At 34.0% G+C, this 13972-nt stretch overlaps 1 protein-coding gene across 1 annotated transcript in view; it reads left to right on the top strand.

Moving 5' to 3' along the window:
- LOC149375133 (apoptosis-linked gene 2-interacting protein X 1-like) overlaps window positions 1-13972 on the top strand; it is a 415535-nt gene that overhangs the window by 79870 nt on the left and 321693 nt on the right. Inside the window, exon 3 of the mRNA XM_089590084.1 lies at window positions 13816-13931. Coding sequence (XP_089446210.1) covers window positions 13816-13931 — 116 coding nt within the window. The remainder of the gene's footprint in view (window positions 1-13815; window positions 13932-13972) is intronic.

Raw genomic sequence — 13972 nt, 5'->3', positions numbered from 1 at the left:
AACAGAATTCGCACTACTGCCAGAAATGTTTCTCAATTTATAAATTAAGTAATACCTAACGCAATTTATCGTTAGTGAGCTGGCACTCTAGACCTTCTTTTATAATTTTTTTTTATCAGTAACAGAATGTTATCTTGCATGTTTCTTGACAGTGATAACTAATTGTGAAATTAATAATAAATATATTGTTAATAATATTTTCAAACCTTTTTTGGAAGTTTTGTATGGTATTATGTCTTCAATGTTATTTAATACAATATACGCGGATGAGGGTTGATACATTACATACGAACTCACTATATTTTAAGATCACAAACATTTCATTTTCGCGGTGGCTAATACTTCTATTATGTAACTTACGTATAATATAATGCGTTACATCTGACATTGAAGTGTAAAAAAAACACAACTTTTTTACTGACAGTTAAGAAGCAGTTTGAATTTTTTACGTGCGTTTCCGCTTTTGTCTATGATCTGACCATTCATACTGTGTGCTTCCTTTGTTTTGTCAAGTATTTATTACCTTGATAATTATCCCTCCCCATCTTTATCTTCATTTTGGCCTATATTATTTTGTCGTAGTCTTGATTGTAAGCTATCGTACGAACAATTCCCAAAACGTAAGGGTACACTGTACCAGCAAGCAGAAACAAAGATGTTTCTCTTGCCGTGGGTACCGTAGTTAAGACGAATCTGTAAATACGCTCGCACATTTCCTACAGGGCTAGATCCCTATTATGTGCTACTCTATATATTGTGTGTACAGGATTGCTAATAACTTTTGGACATAAAATAACCTTGTAAACAAAAAGATTCAAAAGTTTTCTAATTAGAGTGTAGTAAAAGTAGCACTATCGCTATAGTAGTGAAATAAAAGAAGAAAAAAACTGTTCCAGATAAATAGCTGTTTTTGTGACTGTAAAATCAATAATAAATTAACTGGTATGACAAAAACTACTGTTTCATTCAGCTGATGATCATTAAATATACACCCTTACGTATTAAACAATAGTATTGCAGCTAAATATAATCGTATTACATTTAAAAAATGAAATGCGATACAAAAATTATTATTGACAATATATTTATTTTACGATTATTTATGATTGTCAGTAAACATGCAACATGATGTACTGTTACTCATAAAATGTAACGTTTTTTAAAAATTGTTATTAACAATATAATTGTACATTTAGTTAACATTTTTAAATGTACATTTAGTTGCCAAAGTCAGTGTTCGAAGAGCAAGAGCCAAAGGGTGATAAAATTGCAAGGCGACACTGGATTAACACGACTTTTAATTATGGCATAGAAAGAGAATTTTTCTTACATCAAAACGAACCTTTTTATTAATGCATTTCGACTATTTACGAAAACCTATACGTACTCGAGGCATCGTCTAAATCAGTTACGTTGAATTCACCCATAAGTAAATGTCAATACTTATGTAACCAATTTTGATTATTCACGTACCAGGTTAATAGATCGTTTGGCTATTACAGTACACAATTTTCAGTGCCTAAGAACTTATGTAAAGTAGCAGGGCAAAATTTTTTTGGCTACAAAGAATAATTGTATTATCGAAAAGTGCAGTTCCACTGTATTCGTAACCTGCACAGAAAAAACAAATAACAAAGTTTAGAGTCCAAAGTCTAGCATTATGTTCGATTATATATTTTTTACTATTTAATAAATACAATTATTTATTTAAATGCACTGTGTTGGTCAAGATTTGAGAAAAGATCATAAAATTATATATGAATTTTATGAGGCCAGACAATAAGCCAGTCATGTAGCCAGACATTTAGACATACTTTCAGTCATACATTCAGCCAGACTTTAAGCAAGACATTAAGCCAGACTTTGAGATGTACTTCGAGCCATACTTTAAGCTATACTTAGAGCCATACTTTAAGCTATACATTTAGCCGTACTTTGACCGTGCTTTTAGCCGTACTTTTAGCCGTACTTTTAGCAATTCTTTTAGCTTGACATTCAGACAGACATTGAGCGATACTTGAAGCTGAACTTGACGCCAGTTATTCAGCCAGACTAAAGCCACTTATTTGAATCATAGTTGTATTTATTAAAAAGTGAAAAATATAAAATCGAACATGATGCTAGACTTTGGACTCTTAACTTTGTCATTTGTTTTTTTGTACAGGTTACGAATACAGTGAAACTGCATATGATGATACAATTATTTTCTGTAGCCAAGATAAACTTGCCCTACTAATTCACGTAAGTTTTCAGGCACTTTTAAAATTCAAAATTGTTTTCCTTTTCTTACTAATATATAAAGCAAAGTCGCTAAAACCGTTGTAATCGCTAACCGCGAAAACTACTGAACCGATATTGCTGAAATTTTGCACACTGATTCATGATACTTCCTAGATGGTTTTAGTATAGTTTTTATCTTAAAAAATTTAATAACAATAGCAATAAATGAGCTCAAAGTTTTGCAAAAATACGCCAGCTTTTCACTTTAGTTCAGTAAAATCCGCTAGGTGGCGTTGCAACTGGGTATCCCGGTTACGGACGACACTCTTCTCTAAAGGGGAAGGGATCTAAGTGTCCCTTCACCCTGAATCTCGACGAGTGCTATCAAAAAAAAAAAAATTAATTCCAACCGATGCCATCTCTGCCAGAATACCAGAAGACATATCTAGCCAGAGTACAGTCTGCACCAACTCTTTAGAGGTGTGTGGCAGTCCCACCATCCCACCTGGTGTAGATAGAGAATTTGTGGCTACAAATGTAAGCAAGGGAAAACAGCTCTGAGGGGCACGGGAAGCCACAACGGCTACCTTCTTGGTCGTCGCGTCCCCAACGCGCTTACCCACATGTTCCCGTCTAAAGATGAGCAGTTGGTTATCCGGGGAACGACCCGAGACGAGATATCCTTTGGTCAGCGGCGTACCTCCCTCCATCACAGTCGCCGTACATCGAGACTCCCAGGGTAAGAATCAAGCAACCCGTAGCCAGCTCTTCATCATCAGGAATTATAATAAAGAATAGCCTGGAAGTTTCACCACTGGCGCTTTTTAGGGCCATTTTAAGTATTTACGTTTTCTTCTTAACCATCAATTTCATCGGTTCCTTTTAGGGGCCACTTAAGTGTAAACTACCTTGCCAACAAATACATTTTTACTACCATTTCCGGAAGCGATTCGTCGACTAAAAGACTATATTAACTAAAGACGGGCACTATTAAACCAAGTCAGCTATTCACTGGCAGACGTCACCTGCAAAGTTGTTCTTCGCAAGGCTGGAAAACCTGGTGACCGACGACTCTATGTTACCCTCTCGACTCTAAGCATTCAACCAGGAATCACTGATCCTCTCCAAGGTTTGCGCTGGGCAAACCTATAACAGCTATAAAGGAAAAAAAACTTGAGCCAACGGGACAGCCTCCACTGGACAAGTATCACTAACCAATCTCCCCATCTAAGATCACCAAAACAACTGAATCTGCAAATAAAAAAGGTGCTTTAGACACCAACGTCTTCGACGTTATACCAGGAGACGTTGGGAAAGAGCACTACAACTAGCCCCAAAGCTTCGGACCTAGTAATTTTTTTCCCAATCAGTCTGGGGCTTTAACATCAGGCCAGAGAAGATCACCTTGAGGTATCCAGACAGTCACAATTGTTGTTAACTTCAGTCAAGAAAGGGTATACTTAAGAAATTCACCGGTCTTTTTTAGGGCCATCGGACGTTGAACTACCTTGCCAACAATTGTATTAGAACTTAACAAAGTTGACATAAAACAGCCTTTAGGGGTCACAAAAATTTAAAGCATGCCAAAAGTCGCAAGAGGGTGAATTGGAAGAAAAACTTTAAATGTATCTAATAAATACAATTTTACTTTGACGTCAAGAAACTGACGCAGAAAATTTATCGAGATTGAAACAGCAGCGTCAAAATCGACAACTTGAGAGTCCATTACGTGAGAGATCAGCTTTTCATTGTACCCTCACAGCAATCTCTGAAATCTTTAAAGATCCTACTTCAGATTTTTAAATAAGTAGAAAATGTATTTCTGTTTTTGTGGCAATAAAAATGTTGGGTTTAAGGTCCAGGACTTTGTTGCTCTGGTAATAAAATTGTGAGATATGAGAAAAAAAATTTTTTTTTTAATATAAATTTTTTGGGGGTTTAAAATCTTAACAGCTTTAAAAAATAGCCCTTTTCGTAAATTACACAGAAGAAACTGTAAATCAACAACTTCTTATAGCCATCGATTATTTTATGGCATAAAGAACGCACGCTACTTTTCAGCATAATTATTTTTTTGAATTCTTACACCTTTGTATTTGACCAAATAAACTATATGGATTCTGAAAAATATGTTTTTAATAAGATTTTTGTTCTAAGATGTATCGGGAATATGTGTGAAATTTTCTAACTAAAAATGTTTCACATTACATGTCAACACACTACGGTGTTTTATTTAGTAAGTCTCGGGCGAAGCCGAGACGGGGGGCTGCTAGTTAAGTATAAAGCTTAAAAAAGTAAATACATCTAATATTTACTTTCAGTATTTGCTGCACTAAAAATTTCGTAATTATAGGCCTGCAATTTTTTCCGCACTTACATGTGGTAGTCAACACGAATATATAATACCAGCTTTTGGCCTTGTATATGATATGTTACTAAAAACATCACAAAACTAAAGCGTTGATAGAGCTAAGGATAATTAAACAGCCGAAAAATATTGGACGTAGCTTACACGACAGTCACATCGTTTGGTGTATCGAGGTATAAATATTTTTCAGCTATTTGATTCATGGCTTTTCGTTCAACCATTCTGGGGCTATCAGAGCAAATTTTTTTACAACAGCAAGCTAGGGAAAACAACCCTGAAGAGTTCAGAGAGCCACAACGTCCTTATTTTTAGCGGTTGTCCCAACAGCATACCTACAAAGAAGGTGTTTTCCAGGCCCACTTTCTTGACTAACGATGAACGGTTGGTTATCTGGAAAATAACCCGAAGACGAGACAATCTTCGGCCAGTGGTGTACCTTTCTTCACCTCGGTCTCTATACACAGAGACTTCAAGGGTAAGAGACAAGCTACCGACAGCCAGCTTTCCATCATGAAGATTAATAATAAGGAATAGCTTGAACTTTTTCAGGGCCATAATAAGTATTTACGTTGCCTACTGAACCACTTATCTCATCAGTTCTTTTAAGGGCCTCTTAAAATTAAACTACCTTGCCAATAAATACATTTTTTCTACCATATTTGGCAACGATTTTTCGACTCAATACTATATAAAGCCAGTTATTATTAAACCAAGTCAGTCATTTACTGGCAGACGTCACGAGCAGAGTTGTTCGTCGCAAGGCTGGGAACCCCGCCAACTGACGACTCTATATATTACCCTCTTGACTTATAGCATTTAACTTGGATTCACTGATCCTTTTTGAGATCTGTGCTGGGTGAACCTAATAGCTATAAAGGAGAAATTAACTTTTCTGCATACCCATGCTAATAGTGTTTTATATCTGCCCTGCTCAAAAACAAAAAATCAGTTCTTTTGATGGGGGTATGCAGAAGAATAGTATACGCACCATATTTTTCTCGCTAGGTTCGTAATTTACTATTAGTAAACGGAACAATCTTTCCACCTTAGATCACAAAAACAAATGAGCTCTGCAAAAAAACAAGTGCTTTAGATACCAACGTCTTCGGTGTGATACTAGGAAACAATGAAAAAGATCTTTACAACTAGCTCCAACACTTTCAACGTTGTAGTTTTTCTCCCAATCAGTCTGGTGTTACAATAACAGTCCAGAGAATATCACCATGAAGTATAAAGGGTTGCTAGGAGCTTCAGTCAAGAAAGAGTTTATTTTACAAGCTTACTGGTCCTTTTTAGGGCTAATTGGACATCGAACTACCTTTCCATCTTACTAATATATACAGCAAAGTCGCTAAAACCGTTGTAATCGCTAACCACGAAAACCACTTAATTGATTTTGCTGAAATTTTGCATACTGATTCTAGATGATTCCGAGATGGTTTTCGCATAGGTTTTTTCTTGAAAAAGTTGATAACAGTACGGATGAATAAGTTCAAAGTTTTGATAAAATAAGCTCGCTTTGCTCTTTAGTTTAGTAGGATCCGGTAGATGGCGTTGAGGTTAAATTGAAGCCACCTGCAATCAAAGACAGTAAAGAGTGGTTACAACAAGCCCCATCGAAACTGATTATCGTAGTCGATTATTGGCACTACACCAAGAACAGAGTAGTCTGTCGTGCAGCTGGGCATTTCGTCTACCGATGACACTCATCTTTGATGGGTAAGCGAAATAAATCGGGTTTAACCCCGGATCGTGAAAAAAACCGACTGCTACGGAAAAATAGGCGTTTGGAACATCAACGTCTCTGGTGGAATACTAGGAAACGTGTACAGGCAGAGCCCAACCTGCTTCAACACTTTGGCCGTTTAGTGGCCATTCAACCATTTGACCTAGTGCCGTCAGAGAATTTTCTACTTTAAACGAAAGCCAGGGAAGACAGCCCTAAAGAGTATGGGCAGCCACAACAGCCTCCTTCTTAGTGGTCGTCCCAACAGCATACCTACAGAGAAGAGTCAAGCTACTCGCAGCTGGCTTTCCATCATCAAGAATAATAATAAGAAATAGCTGCAAGTTTCATCACTGGCCCTTTTCAGGGCCATTATAAGTATTTACGTTCCCTACTTAACCATCGATTTCATCGGTTCTTTTAAGGACCACTCAAGTTTAAATTACTTTGCCAACAAATAAATTTTTACTACGATTTCCAGAGACGATTTGTCAACCAAAAGCCTATGTTAAGCCGGCCACTATTAAACCAAGTCAATCATTCACTGGCAGACGTCAAGAGCAGAGTTGTTCGTCGCAAGGCTAGGAACCCCAGTGACCGACAACCCTATATTATCCTCTCAACTTTAAGCATTCAACCAGGAATCACCGATCCTCTGCAAGGTCTGCGCTGGGAGAACCTACCAGCTATGAAGAAAAAACAATAAATGTGAGCCAATGGGACAGTTTTCAACGGGCAAGCATCACGAACCAACCTCTCCATCTTAGGTCACCAAAACAACTGAGTCTGCAAATAAAGAAGGTGCTTTAGACACCAACGTTTTTGACGTTATACGAAGAGACTTTGGGAAAGATCTCTACAACTAGCTCCAAAGCTACAAAATTTGTAGTTTTCTTCTTGATCAGTGTGGTGCTGCAATAACAGGATAGAGTTGATCACCCTGAGTTATAAAGGCAATCACGTTTGCTGGAAACTTAAGTCAAGAAAGAGTTTACTTAAGAAGCTCACTGCTCCTTTTCAGGGTCATCAAACGTCGAACTACCTTGCTAACAAATAACATTCTCATAAAGATGAAAAAAATAGCCTTAAGGAGTCACAAGAGTCTTAACTATGCCAAAAGTCACAAGTAGTTGAATTGGAAGTAAAACACCACTCTACGTTATTCCATTTAGTAGGTTGCGGGCGAAGCAAAAACGGAGGGCCGGTTGTACACACATTTTTTTAAATACTTGATTATTTCTTTTCATAACTTTTAACTAAACTACCAAAATTGCATTACGCAACAAGTTGAAGAATGTAAACAAATTAATAGTAGTATCGTAACTCTTAAGACAACTAAAGTGCAAAACGTAGCTGTAATCAATAACTCAGGTCTTTCGTCAAATCTACATAGAAACAAAACTAGTGAAAGTCCTTTTTTTTGTTAGTTAATGGTTCAATAGCAGCTGCTGTATTTTTTTTTTTCTTTAATAGTAAGCGAAAATTTATTTTTGTTAAACGTAAAACGAAAAATTCACGATGTAATATTTTTTCTTAAATGGTTAGGCAACTGAACGAATTTAAGAAAATTTTGAGAGAAATTCTTTGTCTGTGATTTTTCAATGTGCTCAGAACTTTTCGCAGCATACTCAAGTATCAATCAGTGGAAATGTAACATTTAACCTAGTTATAACGAAGAAAAGAAAGTCAGGAAAAGTTGCTATTGTAATTGAAGACGCCTACATTAAGGAATTAGAGATGGCTCAAACAGTTGAAAAAATAAAGAAATACCCAAAAGCAAAAGGAGAAATAAAAACTAAAGCTTTATCGAATAATCAACGAAAGCCAAAGTTTAGGAGTGATTAACTACTTGTGAAACCTTTTGCCATTCAGCACTTATCTCCTTAAAATATAGATGTTAATTATCAGTACGCTTAACCAATTTTTTCCAGAGAGTGCAATTCAACATGGCATTTCACATAAAATACCACAAACAAATAACAATTGTTTTAATGCTGTCGTTGTTAATGCTGCTTTATTGATCAAAAAAGAAAATGGTAGCTGTGAGCTATTTTATTTCAATGACAGTGTAACTTATAACAATTTAATACTGTGAAACAATTTAATTATTAATGTGACTTGTGTTATTTGAATAACCATTTAAAAATAAATTGATAAGAAAAATTTTGTTTGTACATACCATTAATGATGCTTTATCTTTTGTATGTGTTACAACAAATACTCGTATTATTGAAGTTAAAAATCTTACTGAAAAATGTACTCGAAGTTAGAGTGCCGCTGATTCCCCTCTCTCCTTTATAACGAAATGCAATAATTAAGGATGTTCATTACATCTAGCGTTTTGGGTAGAATTTTCCTGAAATTTTAACAGGGTGTTTTTAATAATGTTACAAAGTAACACATAAATTTAAAGACCGTTTGACAACATCCTTTCTTAGGTATTAACTATTAAAAAACCTCACGGAAAAGTCACATAAAATGGAATTCATGAGAAAATAGTTTGTAGAATTAGTCCAATTTTTTGGCATGACGCAATACCATAATACTGGTATTATATCCAATTTTCAGAGGTATAGACAAGTTATTTTCTCAATTAAATAAAAAAAACAGTGTCAGAATCCTATATGTAAGAGTATAAATCCATGCAAAACAGTTGCCGGCGCTGCTGCACGCTCGCTCCCTTCTCACTGCACTCTCTGAATTTGCCCTCTTACTGTAATGTCCTTAAATGAAAACAAGTAAAATTTGAAAGAAATATTTACAGATTGCAATCAATACCTTATAATTTCATCACTATCTCTAAACATTAAAGATCTTAGATGCAGTATAAAATTAATAATGATACATACAAATATGCGCTTTTTAAAATTGTATTTTCATATACTACATAGACTACAACTGCAGTTACGTGAATATATTGTATCATAGTTTCAACCTACGTCAAGCCAATATCCACAATTGAAAGTAAATGAGAAGGGCTCACTTAATGAAGTTATTTTAGGAATGTTCATAGATATGTAAGAAATAAACTGCTCATCACAAGCAAGGCCACGTGGCACTGAAGTTCAATTGAAATTAAAGTAAAGTCGAGGGAAAGTAGCCAGTCAGTCCCTCTTCTCGTACTCTTGGAGAGTGAGGGTGTTAAAGAGATCTGCATAAGGTTTACTTTGTTAACGCTTCCAGCAGTTGGATTCTTAACTCAAAAAACGTAAAAAAATGCCAGTTCTAACTCCCACAGAAATTAACAAGCCTTTAGGATTTGCAGAGATTGGAATTTTTATTTCTTATATTTTATGTCCACAAAAAGTTTTGTTGGTGTATAGAAAACGCTTCTAGATGTAAATTTTTTTGTTAAGAGCGCCGGTATCACCACGAATTAATTGCGACTTGGTTCTACTTATGTAAATGCAACTTTCAACCTGCATTGATAACCATATGAGTATTGTTGTTTTTTCGTCTTCTTATTCATATTAGTAAGAGCCAGTTGCGATAACGAGTGGTGACTCCAGCAACTTTGACAAAGAAACTCACTACTATGACCGTTTAAAGTTCAAAAATTCAACTGAAACTACAAGCAAGACTTAAAAAGAAAAATGAAAAAATACATTTAATACATTATGAATATATTTTAACTAAAAAACATAATAAATATCTAACTTTGTGTAGAAGTAAGTAACAATACATTAACAGATATACTTTTCTCAATTTTAATACTTTTTATAATATAAGACGTCTAATGACGGTTGGTTGATAATTAAAATAACGTCCAATGGTGGTACTGTCAAATTTTGTATTTATTAAAAAACAAAACGGCGTTTCGGCCGTTTAGACAATGTCCCGGCCCTCATTAGGTACAAAAATCTATGAGTAATAAAAAAAAATTCTTTACAGTACAAATTTTAGTAAATACAATAAACGCAAATTAAGTAAAGTGTATAATATACCTCTGACTCTTACGAAGGAGATATAATATCGTTATGTTGTCATAGTTTCAAGTTTCGTTGCTTTTATACCCTGCACATACGCAAATGACACAGTATACGCACATTATACAATCAAATAAGAATTGGAAGCAGTTCCTTGTGAGACACACGTAAACAGATCATGTTTTCCTAATACAATAAAGGAAAGGGGCCGTCAAATCATGTACATCAAGTTAGCCTCCTTACTTAATTGGCTTAACGAGAGACTTGCAACAATTATTTTTGATGAATTAAATAAGTTTGATAAAGATATTCATAAAAAAAAACTTATGTAAATGCTACGGACTAATAAAAATACACAAAAAAGACTTTTCTATCCGTATCATGGTCTCGAGACTGAATTCACCTACTTACAGTTTTTCAAAATTTCTTTCTAATTTTTTGATTAAGAATATTTTGCTGGTGAAATCACACGTAAAAAATAGTTATGAGTTAAAAAATAAATTAAAAGATATTATCATTTCACCTGGTTACACTCTTATTAGTCTAGATGTTGTTAGTTTATGTACTAATACTAGTGAAGCCTTGATCATAAAATCACTAAGACATTTTTGGAAATTCTTGAATGTTAAAATCAATGCTTCTCTCAATGAATTTTGCACAAGTGTATCTTTGATTTTAATTCAACTTTTTTCCATTTCAACAACAAATTTTATAAACAAATTTTTGGCTCTCCGATGGGCAGTCCCTGTAGTCGAGATCTGTGTGATCTTGTAATGCATTTACTTGAAATTTTATGCTTAGAGAAGTTATGTTTTCATGTTTCACTGTGTGCGCGGTATTCGGATGATATTCTCATATGTGTGCCTACTAAATATATTAACTATACGAAAAACATTTTAAATAGCTATTGTCTGGAATTACAATTCATTGTTGAGACATGCAACAACAGCATTAGTTTCTTAGATTTAAAAATTATTATTCAACAAAATAACACAGTGCTAACTAATTGGTACCAAAAACCAACACATTCAGGCCGATACTTGACTTTTCTTTCCCACCATCCAATCCAACATAAAATAGGTATAATTTACACATTAGTAGACTTTTCTATTAAATTAGCAGACATTCAATTTCATAACGATAATCTAAAATTAATCAATAAATTTTTACTAGCTAACAACTATTCTCAAAAATTTGTTGATAAATTTTTAAACAAAAGAATAAATATCTTAAAAAACATGAACAAGATTGACATTTGCAATAGAAACAATAATAATTATAAAGTAATCTTATCATTACCGTATATTCCCTACTTGCATGGTCCTATTGAATATTTTTGTAAGAAGCTTCACATTGGTTTTGTAAACAGTTTAAACAATAAATGAAATCCGATCTTTTCACTTGGAAAAGATGTAACCAAGCCACTCGGTAAGAATAATGTCGTTTACCACATACCTTGTGCGAATTGCAACTGCTTTTACGTGGGTCAAACATCGAGAGCTGTAAAATTAAGAATGGCAGAACATAAAAGAGACATAAAGAAAAAAAAGGATACATCTGTACTATCATAACATAGCAATGAATTTACACCCAACTTCAATGTTGATAAAATGAAAATCTTAGACACAAAACAAAATAATAAAAAGCGTCTGTTTTCCGAAATGTTTAATATACATTATTTCAATAATAATATTTATAGATAACAAGATACAGAAAAATTAAAAAATCGTTACAAGTATCTTGTTAAGTCAACTAAGTAAGGAGGCTAACTTAATGTACATGGTTTGAGGACCCCTTTTACTTATGGTATTAGGAAATCATGATCTGTGTACGTGTATCACACAAGGAACTGCTTGCGATTCTTATTTGATTGTATTATGTGCGTATACTGTGTCATTTGTGTATGTGCATTATGTAATTACAATTTTACATCCCCTTCGAAAGAGTTAAAGGTGTATTATACACTTCACTTAATTTGCGTTTATTGTATTTACTGAAATTTGTATTGTAAAGAATTTTTTTTTATTACTCACAGATTTTTGTACCTCATGAGGGCCGGGACATTGTTCAAACGGCTGAAACGTCGTTTTGTTTTTTAATAAGTAGATAATTTGACAGTACCATCATTGGACGTTATTTTAATTATTTATCAATTTCTGTACATGCAAGAAGGCAGCATTCACCTGGATATTTCGTAGCATAATTTAATCTACGGAAAACACGTAATCATGGTTTAAAAAATTTGGAATTCGCTCAGTCAAAAAAAAAATTTAAGGAATTGTCATTGACATACGATGGATAGACTGCTAATTTCAAGCGAAAGGTCTCTAGCACTGTAGCCCACTTAAAAAGGGGAAGTCAAAGGCAGATCTCTTTTTTACTTGAGCTGTACCGCTTTTATAGAGAATAAGTTGATTTTGTAACCCTTTCTATAAGCAACCATGTAATTTTTCTCCCCACCCCCCCTTCGCAGTACATCTTTTCTCGAGTATTACCAAGAATTGTCGTTGTCTCTCAAATCTGGTAAGATCAGATTTAAAATTTAATGCATTCTAAACATTCAATCATTTTATTTTTAGGGCTTGGTAAAATAAAAATTTAAAACTTATTTAGAAAATGATGTACTTATAGCATAATCTGTCAATGGGGGTTTGGTGCTTAGCACACATGAACACAGAGCTCAACTAATATGTATGACTTTAGGTTTTTTTTATACTTTATAGAAAGTTCTCTTATTAGTTTGTAATTATCTTACTAACTACTGCTACCCGATAGCATTAACATTTCAGTTTCGGTTCAATAAAATTAATTATTTTACAAAATCATTTTAAATCAAGTACCCAGTCCTACTAAAATATATACACGTGCGCGCGCACACATACATACACACACTCATGTATATACATACGTAAACTTAACCGAAATATATTGAAACAAATTTTTCTGTTCTATGCTAAAAGCATGTGTGAGCATCAACTGCTTGTATTTAATGGTCAAACATAAATCTTATGTGATGATTTCTATAAACTTATTTGTAGATATTGTGATTTATCGCATATAACGCACCTAGTAAGCGAGGTTAAGAATGTCGCAGATTTCACTTGAATAAATGCCCGAGGTAAAGCCGAAGACAGATAACGTGAAATCTATGACATTTTTCAACCTCTGAACGTGGTGCGTATACTATTTTTCTACATACCCTCGTTGAAAGAGCCGATTATCTATTTTAGAGCAGGGCAGATACGAAGCACTTTTGGTGGGGATATGCAGACATTTTTTTTAATGATTACTTAATGTTATTTTGTAAACAATATTTGGAAATGATTATTTAAAATTAAATCAGTATTAATTAATATCGATCTAATATTTTCATCTTTGACTCGGAAGCCATAAATTAACCAGCTTTAAATTTACCAAACTATAGATAAAGTGTACGTAATAGTAGCCTAAGTTGTTAGACTAAAATTTTTCTTGTCATTTAAAAGAATTTTAAACATTGATTTTAAAAATAATTTTGAATTTCTTAAAGAAAACCCGATGAATTGTTTTTTATGAAACATATTTTATCATCCTAGGTACTTCGACCAAATCTGTGTTTTAGAAGGAAAAATTTGTTCGAATGAGCTGCAAGTTCCTTTCAAATGGAAAGACGCTTTTGATCGTACGATTTTTGGAGGAAAACTTAGTCTAAGTAAGTATTTATTAGAACAAGTACAATACGTTTATAGTACA

This window comes from Copidosoma floridanum, unplaced genomic scaffold, assembly GCF_036245765.1.
Source record: "Copidosoma floridanum isolate Cflo_tuat_1 unplaced genomic scaffold, Cflo_Japanese_pri ptg000011l, whole genome shotgun sequence".
Lineage (NCBI taxonomy): Eukaryota > Metazoa > Arthropoda > Insecta > Hymenoptera > Encyrtidae > Copidosoma > Copidosoma floridanum.
The sequence above is the reverse complement of the archived record's forward strand: the minus strand, read 5'-3'. Positions and strand labels throughout refer to the sequence as shown.